General features: G+C 50.6%; 1 protein-coding gene across 1 annotated transcript in view; it reads left to right on the top strand.

Annotated features, from left to right (window-relative positions):
* The window catches only part of vps13a (vacuolar protein sorting 13 homolog A), a 39,573-nt gene that overhangs the window by 11,594 nt on the left and 9,937 nt on the right, over nucleotides 1-18,042 (top strand). Inside the window, exons 21-50 of the mRNA XM_083673322.1 lie at nucleotides 5-35; nucleotides 524-640; nucleotides 1,034-1,137; nucleotides 1,432-1,599; nucleotides 2,102-2,409; nucleotides 3,104-3,257; nucleotides 3,602-3,764; nucleotides 3,940-4,064; nucleotides 4,841-5,010; nucleotides 5,598-5,845; nucleotides 6,294-6,622; nucleotides 6,771-6,980; nucleotides 7,181-7,324; nucleotides 8,159-8,272; nucleotides 9,176-9,328; nucleotides 9,582-9,843; nucleotides 9,951-10,111; nucleotides 10,341-10,444; nucleotides 10,598-10,889; nucleotides 11,556-11,990; nucleotides 12,533-12,637; nucleotides 13,236-13,382; nucleotides 14,152-14,283; nucleotides 14,441-14,574; nucleotides 15,375-15,458; nucleotides 16,350-16,476; nucleotides 16,633-16,865; nucleotides 17,046-17,199; nucleotides 17,415-17,561; nucleotides 18,020-18,042. The exon at nucleotides 18,020-18,042 is cut by the window's right edge and continues 59 nt beyond it. Coding sequence (XP_083529448.1) covers nucleotides 5-35; nucleotides 524-640; nucleotides 1,034-1,137; nucleotides 1,432-1,599; nucleotides 2,102-2,409; nucleotides 3,104-3,257; nucleotides 3,602-3,764; nucleotides 3,940-4,064; nucleotides 4,841-5,010; nucleotides 5,598-5,845; nucleotides 6,294-6,622; nucleotides 6,771-6,980; nucleotides 7,181-7,324; nucleotides 8,159-8,272; nucleotides 9,176-9,328; nucleotides 9,582-9,843; nucleotides 9,951-10,111; nucleotides 10,341-10,444; nucleotides 10,598-10,889; nucleotides 11,556-11,990; nucleotides 12,533-12,637; nucleotides 13,236-13,382; nucleotides 14,152-14,283; nucleotides 14,441-14,574; nucleotides 15,375-15,458; nucleotides 16,350-16,476; nucleotides 16,633-16,865; nucleotides 17,046-17,199; nucleotides 17,415-17,561; nucleotides 18,020-18,042 — 5,078 coding nt within the window. The remainder of the gene's footprint in view (nucleotides 1-4; nucleotides 36-523; nucleotides 641-1,033; nucleotides 1,138-1,431; nucleotides 1,600-2,101; nucleotides 2,410-3,103; nucleotides 3,258-3,601; nucleotides 3,765-3,939; nucleotides 4,065-4,840; nucleotides 5,011-5,597; nucleotides 5,846-6,293; nucleotides 6,623-6,770; nucleotides 6,981-7,180; nucleotides 7,325-8,158; nucleotides 8,273-9,175; nucleotides 9,329-9,581; nucleotides 9,844-9,950; nucleotides 10,112-10,340; nucleotides 10,445-10,597; nucleotides 10,890-11,555; nucleotides 11,991-12,532; nucleotides 12,638-13,235; nucleotides 13,383-14,151; nucleotides 14,284-14,440; nucleotides 14,575-15,374; nucleotides 15,459-16,349; nucleotides 16,477-16,632; nucleotides 16,866-17,045; nucleotides 17,200-17,414; nucleotides 17,562-18,019) is intronic.

The raw sequence follows: 18,042 nt of genomic DNA, 5'->3' as shown, positions 1-18,042 counted from the left end.
GAAGAAAGAGGAGTCAGCCATTGTGAAGAGATCCAGTAATGATCAGTTTAACCTTTAACCTCCTTTGTTAGACGAATATGTAAATGGAGAGATTACATGTAAAGTCTTTGATGTTGTAATATAGGCCGCTTGACCTTTTGATGTATTTTGTTTCATAAACAATATCTTCATATCAAAGGGTCTCTTAATGTTGTTTATGATGATAAACAATGCTATCTACCTCTTCCTGGTTGAGGGTTAATGTGTCTCTCTCCTCCTCTCCTCTCCTCCTCTCCTGCTCTCTCCTCTCTTCCTCTCTCCTCCTGCTCTCTCCTCCTCTCCTCTCTCCTCCTCCTCTCCTCTTCTCTCTTCCTCTCTCCTCCTGCTCTCCTCTTCCTCTCCTATCTCCTCCTCCTCTCCTCTTCTCTCTTCCTCTCTCCTCCTGCTCTCCTCTTCCTCTCCTATCTCCTCCTCCTCTCCTCTTCTCTCTTCCTCTCTCCTCCTGCTCTCCTCTTCCTCTCCTATCTCCTCCTCCTCTCCTCAGCTTCTAAGAAGTCCAAGTTTGAGGATGTGGTGAATCTCCACATCGTAGCAGATCTCAACAGTCTGAAGGTGTTCATCAGAGGGCAGAAAGCCAGGATATCAGAGATCTGCATCCAGGGTAAGGCACACACACTCTCACTAAAGACCTCGCACACCTGCTAACAGGTGTGTGTGTGTGTGTGTGTGTGTGTGTGTGTGTGTGTGTGTGTGTGTGTGTGTGTGTGTGTGTGTGTGTGTGTGTGTGTGTGTGTGTGTGTGTGTGTGTGTGTGTGTGTGTGTGTGTGTGTGTGTGTGTGTGTGTGTTAAATTATGAATTATAAATGACATGGGCGCCACCTTCTGGTAGACATGAACTATACAGGGACCACACAGACAGAGAGTTCCATTAGCTCTAGAACTGATATGAACCCACTTGGGTTCTAGCACTACAACTCTAGAATTCAACTCTAGAACTGTTGTTATATGGTTCTAGAACTAGACTATGATGTTCTATGGTTCTGATGTGTGCTAGGCCTAGTGTCGAAGGTCCTGATGAGGAAAAAGGCCATGGAGGTTCAGGCCAACCTGAAGAACATTGTCATCCTGGACTGTGACAAGGAGGCGCTGTACAAGAAGGTAGAGAGAACATCCTTCACTTCTGGAGACACGCATCCTCTAAAACCTCCTGATAATTATTTGTTTTTTATGATGTTATTTGACCTTTATCTGTCCAGGTTAGGGTTTCGTTTGGGTTAGGTCAGGGTTACGGTTAGGGTTAAGGTTAGGGAGAGACCTAACACATAAATAAAACAAGTAATCATCTTTTGACATTGTTGTTCCAAAGCACAGGGACACAAGCCCGAGAAACACACTCTCTTTCTGCTCCTGATATATAAACACGTGTGTGTGTGTGTGTGTGTGTGTGTGTAGGCCGTGTCCATAGCCGATAAGGAGGTGTTCTCCTTCCACATGGTGAACCTGTCTGATGCAACGCAGGGGGATGCGTACCTGGATATGACCAAGGTGGACACCAGCGTCACTCTGACTGTGGGGTGCATCCAGGTCGTCTTCCTCAACAAATTTGTCTCCTCCATACTGGTGAGACACGCCGCCATGTTGAATACACACACACAACAGTTTCTCCTATGAGGAAGGCCGCCATCTTGAATATATATAATATATAATATATGCCATTTAGTTGACGCTTTTATCCCACAACCAAACCCACAACCTAGGCTTTGTTAGCGCCATGCTCTACCAACTGAGCCACAGAGGACCACACACAACAGTTTCTCCTATGAAGAAGGCCGCCATTTTGAATACACACAACAATTTCTCCCATGAGGAAGACTTCATCCTGCATCTCATCTGTCCTCTCCAGTGTTGCGCTTTTGCCAGCAAAATGTCAACCAACAAGTACCTCTGGGTTGACCTTTGAACCATCTGGGCCACAAAGTGATCTAGTATTTATTGTATCCTATTGAAGCCAATTTGAGACTGCTGACTCACCCCCCATCCTCCCTCCCCCCTCCCCCTCCTCTTTCATCCTCTCCTCCCCTTCCCACCTCCCCCCTCCTCTCTCATCCTCCCTCCCCCCCAGGCCTTCATCAACAACTTCCAGGAGGCTAAGGAAGCCTTAGCTGAGGTGACAGTGCAGGCAGCGGAGAAGGCGGCCACGGGGGTGATGGAGCTGGCTGAGCGCAGCACGCGCATCGCCCTGGACGTCCACTTCAAGGCTCCCATCATCTTCCTCCCCCAGTCCTCCTCCTCCTGCAACGTGATCGTGGCTGACCTGGGCATGGTCACGGTCCAAAACCGCTTCACCACCGTGCCCTCCCGCACCTTCATCAAGATCCCGCCCATCGTAGACACCATGACTGTGGTGCTGAGCGACCTCAAGATGTACAGGTGAGACAAGACTACTAGTTAGAGACACTACTAGTTAAACACTCAGGAGAGATAGGACTACTAACTAGTAGGACTACTAACTAGTAGTCCTATCTCTCCTGAGTGTTTAACTAGTAGTCCTATCTCTCCTGAGTGTTTAACTAGTAGTCCTATCTCTCCTGAGTGTTTAACTAAACACTCAGGAGAGATAGGACTACTAGTTACAACACTCAGGAGAGATAAGACTGCTAGTTAGAGAGTCAGGAGAGACAAGACTACTAGTTAAACACTCAGGAGAGGTAAGACTGCTAGTTAGAGAGTCAGGAGAGACAAGACTGCTAGTTAGAGAGTCAGGAGAGACAAGACTACTAGTTAAACACTCAGGAGAGGTAAGACTGCTAGTTAGAGAGTCAGGAGAGACAAGACTACTAGTTAAACACTCAGGAGAGGTAAGACTACTACTTAGACACTCACACACAGGGCCCCAATTTGAATGTGCAACATTTTTGTAAAATTGGGGCAACATTTGGCCATCTTTAACTTAATATTTCTAACAGGCACCATGACAAATAATCCAATGGAAGTTGTGAATACTGTGTTTTCATGATCTGCATTTTCAGACTGTTTACAAGAAGAATAATTATGTTTTTCTCGAAACCATTGCTAAAATCAGGCTAGAATAAAATGTGTGTGTGCGGTGTTGTGATTGGTGCAGGACCACTTATGAGACGGGGTCAGGGAGGTTCCAAGGGGAGACCCAGCTGCTGAAGCCTGTCAACCTGGACCTGTCAGTCATGAGGAACCTGTCATCCTCCTGGTACACCAACATCCCTGACATAGAGATCACCGCCCACCTCAAACCCATGAACGTGAGGAGGGGGAGAGGGAGGGAGGGAGGGGTGTGTGTGGGGGGGGGAGGGAGGGGTGTGTGTGGAGGAGGGAGGGAGGGTCGGGTGTGTGTGGGGGGGGGGGGGGAGGGAGAGAGGGAGGGGTGTGGGGGGGGGGGAGGGAGAGGTGTGTCTGGGGGAGGGAGGGAGGGAGAGGGGTGTGTGTTGGTGAGGGAGGGAGGGGGGGAGGGAGTATGCATGTCTCTGTGTATATGTGATAGAAAGGCAATACTCAATTACATATGTGAATATTTAGGTTATCTGGTGTGTGTGTGTCTGTGTCTGTGTCTGTGTATGCGTGTGTGCATGCATGTGTGTGTGGACAGCTGATCCTGAGTCAGGATGATCTGACGGTGGTGTTGAGGACGCTGAGTGAGAACCTGTCAGAGACGTCGGAGGACGTGCCCCCCCCTCCCCCGGCTAGAGTGGACCGCTCCGACACCTCCTCCAACAAAGGCTCCCAGTCAGCAGGTGCTGTCCCCCCCAGCGGTCAGGACCACTGTGTGTGTGTGTGTATGTGTGCGTCTGTGTCTGTGTGTGTCTGTGTGTCTGGATGTGTTTGTGAGTGCGTGCATGTGTCTGTGTGTGTCTGTCTGTATGTGTTGTGTGTGTGTGTGTGTCTGACCCTGTGTAACTGTGTGTGTGTGTGTGTGTGTGTATGTAGGTAACACTGTAGTGACAGCCGCGGTGGTGGAGACCCAGAAGAGCTCCAAGCTGAGGAGCACGCTCAGAGTGGACTTCAAGTTTGACTCCCTGACCCTGGTCCTCTACAGCCCCAGTGGGAACGAGGTAGTACTAACTAGTACTAACTAGCACTAACTAACACTAACTGGTACTACCTAACACTAACTAGTACTAAGTAGTACTGACTAACACTAACTAGTACTAACTAGCACTAACTAACACTAACTAGTACTAACTAACACTAGCTGGTACTAACTCTCACTAACTAGCACAAACTAGTACTCCCCTCTCCCTCCCACGCCAGGTCCTTCTGTTGAACAGCGCTACAGCTAGCGCCTGCTGCTCTCTGGGAGTCAGTGGCGTAGAAGAGCAGGGTCAGAGTGCAATTACTCTCGTCTAATGTATTTTAACGCAATATGGAGTGTTTTTTAGGAAGAAAACACAAACCTCGCGTTTTGCCCGTGGCGCTGGGCTGTGTGGGATCCCCAGGCACACACACCATGCCACGGCCAAGCCGTGCCACACCACATGGACACGCTTTCACTCATGAGCACTATTTTTACAACTACAGGCCGAAATGATACAAATGAACCTGTACCATTCACATCATAACTATCTATAGAAAAGTCCATGAGCTTTGCTGTTTCTACCAGAGGTTTGACTGTGTGCGTGTGCACGTGTACGTGTGTGTGCGCGTGCGCGTGTGTGTGTATAAACTGACTGTGAACAGTCTGTAGATAAAATAAGCTGTTCCAGGCAGCTTGGCAGTGGGGAGGGGACGTTGTCAAAATGTCCCAACATCTGTGACTTGTAATATATTTGAGTTCTATGCAAATGTCCTGTGATTTGAAGTGTGTATGTGTCTCTCTGTGTGTGTGCAGCTGCAGGTGCTGGACTTCAGGGATGAGCAGTTGAAGCTGGCTGAGTTCACCCTGGGCACCATCTCCACGTCTGTCCACATGTTCTCTGACACCTCTCTGAAAGCCTCCGTCAGGCTGTCAGACTGTCTACTGGACGACAAGAGGCCCAGGGTCAACATGATCACTGCCAGGTAGGACACACACACACGTGTGCAGAGGCACACACACACACACACACACACACGTGTGCAGAGGCACACACACACACACACACACACACGTGTGCAGAGGCACACACACACACACACACACACACACACACACGCGCGCGCGCGCACAGAGACACACACACACACAGCTACTGAGAAAGGTGAGAGTCGTGCGTGCGTGCGTGCGTGTGCGTGTGTGTGTGTGTGTTCAATGCTGGCGTTAACGTACTCAGTGTGTGGCTCAGTGTGTGTTCTGCGTGTTCGACAGCGGTCCATCTGTGTGGTGGCAGCGCTGTCACACTGCGAAGATGAATGGCCTGTCTCAGCAGCCACACACACACACTACCGCTTAATCACTCACTCACAGCCCCATCACAGACCACCAGTACCGCCATCTGGGACGGGACGCAATGTTCAGCTGTGAGTGTGTGTTTGTGTGTATGAAACACTGTTTAGTCCACCTGAGGCAGGATGTGTATGGGGTTTGTACTTCATGCAGTTGGAGAGGGGCTTGTGTGTACTGCAGTTGACTTGCAGGGTGCTGTATGTCCCCCCCCCCCACCCCCCAGGATGATGGCGATGCGCCCGGGGGCTGAGAGGAGCCAGATGGTGGAGGTAAGCTACCGTCAGGGCCGTGAGGGGACCACCCTTGACACCGTGGTCCAGGACCTCTACCTCTGCGCCAGCATGGAGTTCCTGCTCACCGTGGCCGACATCTTCCTCAAGGCCAGCCAGGAGGGCTTCTCCTCGGCCCCCCCCACACCCGCCCCCGCCCCCAAGACCAGCTCCAACAGGCCTGCCACTGCTAAAGAGACAGGTGAGGTTTAGACATAATGCAGGGGAGGCTGGCGGAGGTAGACATCGGAGGATGGGCTTATTGTAATGCATGGAACGGAATGAGGAATGGTATCAAACACACGTGCCTCAATCCTCATTCCATGCATTACAATGAACCCGTCCTCCGATTTCTACCTCCGCAAGCCTCCCCTGTGGCCTTCTGCCAGACCTGGGTGGAAATATTGGAGGATTTTCAGGTGTGCTTGATTTGACTTCCCTCTCTTGCAGTGGGAGGGGTTTAAATCTGATGTTATGATGACCCAGTTATTATATTAACGTCATTATATTATATTATACTGACACGTCATATCTCCATCCTCACACACACACGTTGAGTCAAACCCACAGGATCCACAGCTGCTCATCTCGGTGTGTCTGTGTCTGTGTGCGCGCTTGCGTGTCTGTGTGCGTGTGTATCTGACTGACAGCTCCCGCCCCGGCAACGGTTGCCAAGTCGGAGCTGACGGTGCTGGTGAAGAACCCGGAGATCGTGTTCGTGGCGGACCTGACCCGTGCTGACGCCCCGGCCCTGGTCATGACCACGCAGTGCGAGCTGGCCATGAAGAGTGGCGCTGAGGGTCAGCTGATGACGGCCGCGGTCAAGGACCTGAAGGTGGTGGCGTGCCCCTTCCTCAGGGAAAAGAGGCGGAACAATGTGACCACGGTCCTGCAGCCCTGTCAGGTGTTCTTCAAGAGGTCCTCCTCTCCGACCACACCTCAGACCATGGAGGTCTGCATCAACGCCCTCACGCTCAAGGTAGGGTCGCCTCTGCTGCCCCCCCTGCTGGCAGCTCTGGTCTCTGCAGACAGCATCTGCGTTCCCTGCATTGTACCTGTCTGAAGAAGGTGTATGTGTTTATACATCTCTCTCTCTCTGCTCCTTCCCTCCCTTCCTCCCTCTCCAGGTCTCCCCCATCATCATCAACACAGTGATCACCATCCAGTCGGCCCTGACCCCCGCGGCTGAGACCCCCCAGGAACCGGAGAGCCCCGTGCCCCCCCACCTGTGGGAGAGGCGCGACTGGAAGGAGCTCAAGCTCTGGTTCCTGGAGGAGGACGGGGACGAGGACACCAAGCCTCTGACTCCTCTCATCCCCCAAGGAGAGTCTCTACAGGTAGGGTTGAGTCTCTACAGGAAGTGACTCAGTGCCCCCCCTCCCCCCCCAGGTGTATTTGGTTTGACCCAGTGTCCCAACCTCCTCCCCCCCCCCCCCCCCCCCAGGTGTATTTGGTTTGACCTAGTGTGTGTGTGTGTGTCCCAGGTGTATTTGGTTTGACCTAGTGACCCCCAACCCCCCTCCCCCCCTCTTCCCAGGTGGCCATCAGCTCCATCTGTCTGACCCTGGAGGCGGGGGTGGGCCATCGCACCATCCCCATGCTGCTGGCCAAGTCCTCCTTCCACGGGGACGTCAAGAACTGGAGCACCCTCATCAACCTGCACAGCACCCTCGACATGGAGGTACACTACACTGTACTACACCCTACACTACACTACACCCTACACCACACTACACTGTACTACACCCTACACTACACTGTACGACACACTACACTACACCACACACTACACTACACTGTACTACACCCTACACTACACTGTACTACACTACACTGTACTACACACTGTACTACACACTATACTACACTGTACTACACACTATACTACACTGTACTACACACTATACTACACTACACACTATACTACACTACACACTACTACACCCTACACTACACTACACTATACTATACTACACTACATATTATACACTACACATTATACACTAAACCCTACACTCAACCTGGAGGTAGCAATACACACTGTACTACACACTACACTAAACCCTACACACTATACTACACTACACTATACTATACTACACTATACTATACTACACTACACTTTACACTACACACTATACTATACTACACTACACACTACACTGCACTATACTACACATTACACTACACACTATACTACACACTATACTACACATTACACTACACTACATATACATCATACACTACACACTACACATTATACACTACACTACACCCTACACACTCAACCTGGAGGTAGCAATACACACTATACTACACACTATACTACACACTACACTACACATTATACACTACACTACACATTACACCCTACACACTATACACTACACACTACACTCTACCCTCATCAACCTGCACACCTATTGTGTGTTGTTAATGTATGTTGTGTGTTTAATGTGTGTGTTGTGATTCGTGTGTGTGTGTGTGTGTGTGTGTGTGTGTGTGTGTGTTGTAGATTCACTACTTCAATGAGATGATGGGGGTGTGGGAGCCCCTGCTGGAGCCATTAGAGGACGACACCAGAGACGACACCAAGGACGGCTTCAAACCCTGGACACTGGGGCTGAAGGTACACACACACACACACACACACATATATATCCACTCACACACACACACACACACACACAGATATATACACACACACACACACAAAGTCTAATCTGGCCTTTCTATTGTTAATGCTTATGAATGGTTTGCACCTTGTGGTGAAACCTCTGTATTTGCTCTTGTGAAGTCTTCTCTTTATGGTAGACTTGGATAATGATATGCCTACCCCCTGGAGAGTGTTCTTCACTTGGCTGGATGTTGTGAAGGGGTTTTTCTTTACCATGTGAAGGATCCTGCGATCATCCACCACTATTGTCTTCCGTGGACGTTCAGGCCTTTTTCTGTTGCTGAGCTCACCAGTGCATTTTTTTTTTTTCTCAGAATGTACCAAACTGTTGATTTGGTCACTCCTAATGTTGCTGCTGTCTCTGTTTTTGTTTTTGGCCTGTTTCACTTGCATTGAGAGCTCCTTTGATCGCGTGTTGTGTGTTCACAGCAACAGTTTCCAAATGCAAATGCCCCACTTGGAATCATCTCAGACCTTTTCCCTGCTTAATTGATAAAGAAATAACAAAGGAATAGCCCACACCTGTCCATGAAACTGCTTTTGAGTCAATTGTCCAATTACTTTTGGTCCCTTGAAAAAGAGGTGGCTACATATTAAAGAGCTGTAATTCCTAAACCCTTGGATGTGAATACCCTCAAATTAAAGTGTCTGCACTTTAAGCCCATATCCATTATATAACTGTAACTTGAATATGTTTTGGTAAACAGCTAAAATAACAAAAAAAAAGTCCAAGTATATATGGACCTAACTGTATGTATGTATATATATACATACATAATACACACACATATATATACACACGCACACACACTCACCCCCAACACTAACCACTGTGCCCACCTGCTCTGCCTGTAGATGAAGAAGAAGCCAGTGAAATACACAGGCATCTCAGATGAGGTGGACTACAACGTCCCGGACTACAAGACCGTCGTCACCATCAGCAGCAAGGACCAGCTCAACATCACGCTCTCCAAGTGCGGACTGGGCATGCTCAGTAACCTGGGCATGGTAGGCTGCTTGTGTAATACTGTTGGCTAGCTGAGGAGTTACTGTTTACCGTTTACATGGGTTGGAATGTATGATGTAGGGGCTGCCTAATGGAAAGACTTTTCTGTAAATCGTGTGTGTGTGTGTGTATTAATGTGTATGTGTGTATATGTGTATGTGTGTGTGTGTATGTGTGTATATGTGTGTATATGTGTGTGTGTGTGTGTGTGTGTGTGTGTGTGTGTGTGTGTGTGTGTGTGTGTGTGTGTGCCAGGCGTTCGCAGAGGCGGCCAAGCAGACGGCGGAGTGTTTCCAGAAGGACGAGGCTCCGTTTGTGGTGAAGAACCGCCTGGGTGTGGCTGTTTCCGTGCTGCACAGCCACATGTTCAGTCCCATCGGTAGGGAGGCATCTGCGAGGCAGGTGGAGCTAGAGAACGGGGGGAGGCTGAACATGGACTACCTCCGCTCTACCGCCGGCACAGACCCGTTCTCTGCCATGACCTCACTCAGCGCCAAGGACTACTACATCCAGCCCAGTAAGACCAATTATGCCAGTACATCCAGCCCAGTAAGACCAGTTATACTACTACATCCAGTCCAGTCAGACCAGCTGAATTTAGACTAATTTTCCCTTGATTCCCAGCTCCGGTCGGCCACACGTCCGCCAGCGTGATCCCGCTGATCAAAGTGGGGCGTGACCTGTACAGCGTCATGCATAAGGACTCAGGCGTCATGCGCTTCCTGGTGTGTCAGATCTACTCTGTGGAGGGCAGCAAGTACATCAAGATACGCTCCCCTTTCCAGGTGACTACAGGACACGACACTCCCCCCCTCTCATCTGTCACCTCTGACCTCTCACCCCTGTCCTTTCTCTCTACCTCTGTCTCCCCCTCTCTTTTCTCCAAACCTCTCTTTTCTCTCATGCCTACACAGGTCACTCCTAGAATGTGTTTTCTAACAGTGCTTCTCTCTCTCCCTCTTCCTCTCCCTCCCTCCCTCCCTCCCTCCCACTCTCTCTCCCTCTCTCCTCCAGATTATCAACCACTTCTCCATCCCCTTCAGAGTGATGGAGGGCTCCACCTGTCTGGGTATCTCTCTCCCTACGGAGGAGTTCTGTGTTCCTCTGGACTCCTACAGGTGGGATTCACACACACACATGCTCTCTCTCTCACACACACACACACACACATGGATGCATATATATACACACACACACACACACACACACATGCTCTCTCTCTCACACACACACTCCCTCCCTCCCTGACCTCTCTCTGCCGCCCCCCGTAGGTCAGAGCTGAGCCTGCAGCCCGTAACCGAGGGCGACGAGCAGTACGACTGTTCCGAGGGCTTCAGCTATGAGCTGGTGAGCGAACAACCCGGCGCCCGCGTGCAGCAGGTCTGCCATCGCCATGGAGACGCCGCCGGCGTGCTCACGGTCAACATTGTGCCCCTGCGGGACACCGTGACATCACACGCAGGCGCGGCGGGGGACAACTACGACGAGCCCTACGTCCTGCACCTCTGGCCCTCCGTGCTGCTGCGAAACCTGCTGCCCTACGACCTCACCTACCGCCTACTGGTACACACACACACACACAAACACACACTCCCCTACAGCCTACTGGTACACACACACACTCACACACACACACACACTCCCCTACAGCCTACTGGTACACACACACACTCACACACACACACACACACTCAACTACCGGCTACTGGTATACACACGCACACACACACACACACACACACACACACATTCACCTACCACCTACTGGTACACACACACACACACACACACACACACAAACACATGCACACACACACTCACCTACTGCCTACTGGTACACACACGCTAACACACACACACACACACGCACGCACACAGGCAGAGAGAGATGCTCCCTGGCAAAGAATACATCTGCTTACAGTGTCTATATTGGCAATCGTTAGCGTTAGCACGAGAGAAGCTTTTGAGTCCTCAGCCACCTGCCCAGTGGTGAGCACAGTAGACCAGCATGCATCACTACAGCAGGTGACAAAACGGTAGTTCATGTTATGGCCGGTGGTGGTGGCCATTTTGAATTTCCTGTCTTTTGCAGCTTTTGACTTAAAATAAGTCATGACTTATTTTTGGGTGATTTAAGTATGTGTCCTTAGCCTGAACTTGTTCATGATGTGCCTGTTAGTTACTGTAAAACCGTTGACTGATGTCCCCTGCATGTCGATTGGCTGACAGGACAGCGGAGACCCTGCCCCTACGACCCTGCCGGAGGGCCACTCCGCCCAGCTGCACACGGCCGTCATGGACCACTCCTCCCTGGAGCTCCGCCTTCTGGACTATCTGTCCCAGGATTGGCTGGCCGACTACGCCCTCCGCGGCGACTGGGAGGAGATCACCTTCATCGTGTTCCACTCGCTCCGGGAGGAAGAGGAGGAGGGCCAGGGGGGGGCGGGGTCGCAGAGGAAGAGGGCGGAGCTAGACATTGCGGTGCACGTGAAGTACGAGGCGGGCCAGACCGTGGTGGCAGTGCACTCGCCCTATTGGATGGTGAACCGGACTGGCCGTCTGCTGCAGTACAAGGCTGACGACATCCACAGGAAACACCCCCTGGACTACGACAGGCCCCTCCTCTTCTCCTTCAAGCCACGCAACTTCCTGCAGAACAACAAGGTGGGAGGGGCCACGGTACACACACACACACACACACACACACACACAGTACAGACACAGTACGCACACACACACGTACGCACACACACACACATACACACAGTACAGGCAGCACACACACACACACACACACACACACACAGTACACACTCCACCCCCTACATACTTGTGTGGACTGAGAGGATAGGACAGGCGTAAGCAAGATGGTCATTCTGGAAGGACATTCTGCTTGGCCTATCAGAGGGCAAGGTTAAACTTATACCTGTATACATGGAACACTGATGTCTGGGGAGGCGAGGCCAGGCAGGGGAGGCCGGGGCCAGGCCAGGCAAGGGAGGCTGGTGGAGGTAGAAACTGGAGGACAGGCTCATTGTAGTGCATGGAACAGAATGGGAAATTATATCAAACTTCCATTCCATGCATTACAATGAGCCCGTCCTCCGATTTCTACCTCCACCGGCCTCCCTTGGTACAGTAGGGTCTTACCGACACCTCCAGTCCAAACCTCTATTGTTCTGACCTCTGACCCCTCCCTGCTGCAGGTGCGACTGATGATCTCAGACAGCGACCTGTCAGACGACTTCTCCCTGGATACCGTCGGTAGCTATGGCGACGTGAAATGCAAAGGCAGGATCAAAGACTACCAGGTGAGCCAATGGGAGGACAGAGTCGCTAGGTAACTCATTCAGCACCGATGGTGAATAAAGTCGCCCAGATCGTCAACCTTCTAGAGCGCCAAGGGTGACTTTATTCACCGAAAATCCATAAATGATGATGTTTCATTTTGTAGCCAATCAAAGTATTGTTGCTAGGTAAACACCACATAAAACACTTGGCCCTCCAGGTGGTGAGAGTTCCGGAACTCTTTGGCAGTTGGTGGCTTAAGACCATTGTAGACCACAGAAGCTTTCAGGACATCTGATAACTACATCTGCTGATGGAATAATATCATATATTATGATTATGATATTATATATCTAATAATATAGAAATGATTGATCTGGAGGTGATTACGTACCTCCATCTCTGCCTGCTGTCTGGCCAGCGTGATGTTAAAGATGTCCAGGGTCCTCTCTGGCTCCTACATACACACACAGACACACACACTACTGTATATAAATGGACCGGGCCTCTCTTCAAACTATAGATTTGATCTCAATATGAGACTCAACTGGATAAATAAAGGTTGAATAAAATAAATCCAATGTACTAATCCAGTGTTGTGATTGGTTGGTTGTGTGTCAGGTGGGGGTGAAGATCGATGCCAGCAGTTTCAGCCTGACACGGATGGTAAGCTTTGTCCCGTTCAACCTGCTGGTCAACAGAACCAGACACACCATCTGGGTCAGCGAGGAGGGCCAGGACAACTGGACCGAGGCCCGGCCGCAACAGGTCAGAACACACAGCAGAACCTGGTTAGAACCTGGTCAGAACCTGGTTAGAACACACTACAGATCCTGGTCAGAACCTGGTTAGAACACACTACAGAACCTTGTTAGAACCTGGTTAGAACACACTACAGAACCTGGTTAGAACCTGATTAGAACACACTACAGAACCTGGTTAGAACACACTACAAAAACTGGTCAGAACCTGGTTAGAACCTGGTCAGAACCTGGTTAGAACCTGGTCAGAACCTGGTCAGAACCTGGTTAGAACACAGTACAGAACGTGGTCAGAATCTGAGGCTCCTCTTGTATTGTCATACTGGATATCCTGGGCCCAGTATTTCAAAATCTTTAATCTGGATCATAATGATCCGGATTCTTTTTTGAGACCCAGGATCAGATCTATCTGGTGGATAGGGAGTAGTACAGGAGGAAATCGGACAGCTTCATCTGATCCTGGATTGCACAAAAGAATCCGGAACGTTCTAATCCAGGTTTAATGCTTTGAAGTACTGGGCCATGCGATTCAGAGAGGGCGAGGGTTGAACCAGGACTGGCTCAGTTCTGTTACAGATCGGGAAGTGGATTCAGGATGTGGAAGTGGATTCAGGATGTGGAAATGAATTATGGTGGATTCAAGTGAATTGTCTGAATTGAAATTAAATTGACTCAAGCCTTTCATAGTGCATCCATTTAGTGAAGAATTAACTCTCTCCCTCCCCCTCTCTCTCTCTCTCTCTCTCTCTCTCTCTCTCTCTCTCTCTCTCTCTCAGTTGGCCATCCCCTTCTGGCCAGAGAAGGACACTAAGAAGCTGATGATCAGAGTTGATGGCTGTCAATCATCCCATCAAACCATTGACTTCCACCGACCGGAGAACTGTCTCCTACTGCACCTGGACAACACTGTGAGACACACACACACACACACACACACACACACACACACATACACACTCGCACTCACACTCACACTCACTCACTCTCTTCCTTCCTTTTCAGTTGCAGGTATAGTATACTGTAGTGTTTGTGAGTTGGATTCTGATTGGCTCCTGTGTGTTCCAGCTGGGTGGGATCACCATGGACCTGAACATATCAGAACACTCGGCTGTGATCCGCTTCTCTGACTACCACGACGGCTCCGCCCCCTTCCTCATCATCAACCACACCAAGGGACGCGTGGTGGAGTACAACCAGAGGTGAGGGGGGGGGGGGGCAGAGAGGGAGGGGGGGGTACAACCAGAGGGGAGGGGGAGGGGTACAATCAGGGGGAGGGGGGAGAGGGGTGGGGGGTATAACCAGAGGTGAGGGGGGGGGGGGGGGGGGGTACAACTAGAGGTGGGGCGGGAGGGGGGGGGGGGGGGGGGGTGCAACCAGAGGGGTACAACCAGAGGTGTGGGGGGAGGGAGGGGGGTACAACCAGAGGTGAGGGGGGGAGGGGGAGGGGGGGGTGCAACCAGAGGGGTACAATCAGAAGTGAGGGGGGAGGGGGTGGGGGTGGAGTACAACCAGAGGTGGGGGGGGGGGGAGTACAACCAGGGGGGAGCGGGAGAGGGGGATGTGGAGGGAGGAGAGGGGGATGTGGTGGGAGGAGAGAGGGGGATGTGGAGGGAGGAGTGTGTGTTGGTGAACCTGTTGATTGGAACGATCATGTTGTCGACCTTTGCTGACTGTACTGTTCTCACATTGGTTGTTGTTGGTTGGTTGTTGTCCTCTGTGTTCATACATGTATAGGTTATGTTTGGATTTGTCTTTGTATCTAAAAACTATTTTTTTCAGTTTTACGTGTTTTTACATGAATGTGGATGTTGTCTCTCTCTCTCTCTCTCTCTCTGTCTGTCTGTCTGTCTCTCTCTCTCTGTCTCTCTCTCTCTGTCTCTCTCTCTCTGTCTGTCTTGTTTTAACAGTATGTGTTTTGTTTGTTTTTGTTGTTGTTTTTGTTTGTTCCCCACCCCTGTCCCCTGTCCCCTGACCCCTGATCTCTGACCTGGCCTTTTAGCCGTGGGGAGTGGAGAGACCCCTCTGACTGGGTGGCAGATGACTTGCTGGACCTCTCCTTCTCATTGGAGGAGGCACAGGCCAGGTAGCAGGAAACCAGGAAGTGGCCCCCCGAGCCACACCCCCATGCCATGCCCGGGGGGGGGCCACGCCCTCACACACTCTGACAGAGAGGGAGGGGAGGAGGGAGGGGGGGAGAGACAGACCCAGAAAGAGTGAGGGGGGAACAGAGAGGGAGGATAGAGAGAATGGTGGGGGAAGGGGGGCAGAGAGAGAGGAGGGGGGGGATACAGAGAAAGATGAGAGAGACCTACAGAGAGAGAGAGAGAGAGAGAGAGAGAATAATGGTGGAATGATATCATATATCAGACTTCAATGCCATGACCTTTGACCCTCCTTGATTTCTAGATTGATTTCCTTACGTTAGCCTGCTTAGTGTTGGCTGCTGCTTGGATGGGCCAATGGGATGCCACCTCTGCTTCCTAGCCCTGTCCATTCCTTGGCTCCGCCCACCTCCTTCATCTCCACAGCCAATCCCAGCATCCTCTCCTCTCCCTCTTCCTCTTCCTAGTTCTGTTTTTTCTCATCTTTCTTTCGTTCGTTCTGTCGTTCTCTGATCAGAGATTTTCATGGTTTGGTTGTTTAGTTTTTGATTAATTGTTTATCTGTTTATCTTTCTTTGTTTCTTTTCTTGGAGGAAGAGTTCTTCCATCTTCACCTTCGTCAGATCCCTCTCTTTATTGTCCCGTTGATTCCCACGGTTAATTCCGCGGTTTCCCTGGGGATGCGGCTAACTCTGAGCTTCCATGGTGGCTGGGCTGTCTGGGGGTGGGGCTACATCATGACCATGGCTCTTATTGGCCTGCCTGCCTGTGTGTGTGTGTGTGTGTGTGTGTGTGTGTGTGTGTGTGTGTGTGTGTGTGTGTGTGTGCGTGTGTGCGTGTCTCTGCCTGTGTGTGTGTGTGTGTGTGTGTAGCTCGGAGAAGGACATGGAGGAGCTGGGTCCGGGGAAGGCGGTGTACTACACCTGGGCAGAACCCACCGGGTCACGGGAGCTACGCTGGAAGTGTGGAACCTACACTGGTACACTGAAGAGTGAGGAGGTGGGACACACACACACACACACACACACACACACACACACACACTATGAAATGACACGGCTCAGGAAACAAACCCTGGTTTTTATGTTTACGTAGTGTCTCTGATGTGTGTTTGTGTGTGTCTCTGCCTGTGTGTGTGTGTGTGTGTGTATGTAGGATCAGCGGCTGGGCATGAACGAGGATGAGGGGGAGCTGTACCTCATCTCGTTCTTTGAGGGCCTCCAGCGGGTGGCGCTCTTCACTGAGGAGAGGCGTGTCTTCCAGCGGCTCTGCGAGAACGAGAAGGCGGAGCTTGCCGAGCAGGAGTACATCCTGTCCCTACAGGATGTGGGCGTGTCCCTGGTCAACAACAGCACACGCCAGGAGGTCTCCTTCATCGGCATCACAAGGTACACACACACACAAATGGATGCGCGCGCACACACACACACACACACACATGCTCACAGATACAGGCACAAACGTGCTTGCTCTCACACACACGGAAATTCAAAGCACAGCCCTATTTACTGTGATCACCCCGGTCGTGACCCCAGTTCTGACGTGTGTGTGTGTGTGTGTGTGTGTAGTTCTGACGTGGTGTGGGAGTCCAAGCCTAAGAAGAAGTCTCGCTGGAAGGCCCTGACCACTAAAGAGGCGAACCTGCTGGAGGCCCAGTGGAGGGAGTACACAGAGACCGGCCCGCTGGACAACCTCCTCCTGGACCTGGACAACAACCTCCAGGTTAGAGGTCAACTACACACACACACACATCCTGTCCCTTTGGTTAACCATTGTGTGATGTTAGAAGGCTCTTAACTACTCCTATCACAGTAAAGTCAACGTGTGTGTGTGTGTGTGTGTGTGTGTGTGTGTGTGTGTGTGTGTGTGTGTGTGTGTGTGTGTGTGTGTGTGTGTGTGTGTGTTGGTGTGTGTTGGTGTGTGTCTCTGTGCATCAGGTGTATCTGACTCCAAACGGGGTGGACATGAGAATGATGCAGCCGTACGACGCACCAATCAGGAGGAACTTCCTGCCTGGTGTGAAGGTGGAATACAGCGTGTCGGCTCGCCAAAGTGCCTACCGCGTTCAGATCAACCACATCCAGGTGAGTTACTGAACACACCCCAGCTACCACATCCAGGTGAGTTACTGAACTCTAGGGGTGTGAACACGTTTTCGTACCTGGACTCATAATCGATTGAGAAAAATCCCAAATGTTTTCTAAATAAAAGTTATAATAATAAAATACTATAACTTTTACAGGCTTCATCTAAGCCTTTGAACTGGTAGATGAGGGAGAACATTTTTTACTTTAGTAGTTTAGTTTTTTTTACCCATCTTTTTAAACTTGCTTTTAATCTTTCAATATTTTTATTGTTGTTTTTACTGACTGTGCTTTTGTGGAATATAGTGTCTTAGAGTCCTGAGAAAAGCATTATTGTTGTTGTTGTTGTTGTTAATATTATTATTATTACAGTCATTATGTATGATCTGTCAGAATCATACATTTGTAGCAGGAGTGTTCATGTCCTGATGTTGTTGTTGTTGTTGTTGTTGTTACAGATCCAGAACCAGCTTCCTGGAGC

The sequence above is a fragment of the Argentina silus genome (genome assembly GCF_951799395.1).
Source record: "Argentina silus genome assembly, chromosome: 7".
Classification (NCBI taxonomy): Eukaryota; Metazoa; Chordata; class Actinopteri; order Argentiniformes; family Argentinidae; genus Argentina; species Argentina silus.
Note: the sequence above shows the minus strand (reverse complement) of the source record. Positions and strands in the feature narration are given on the sequence as shown.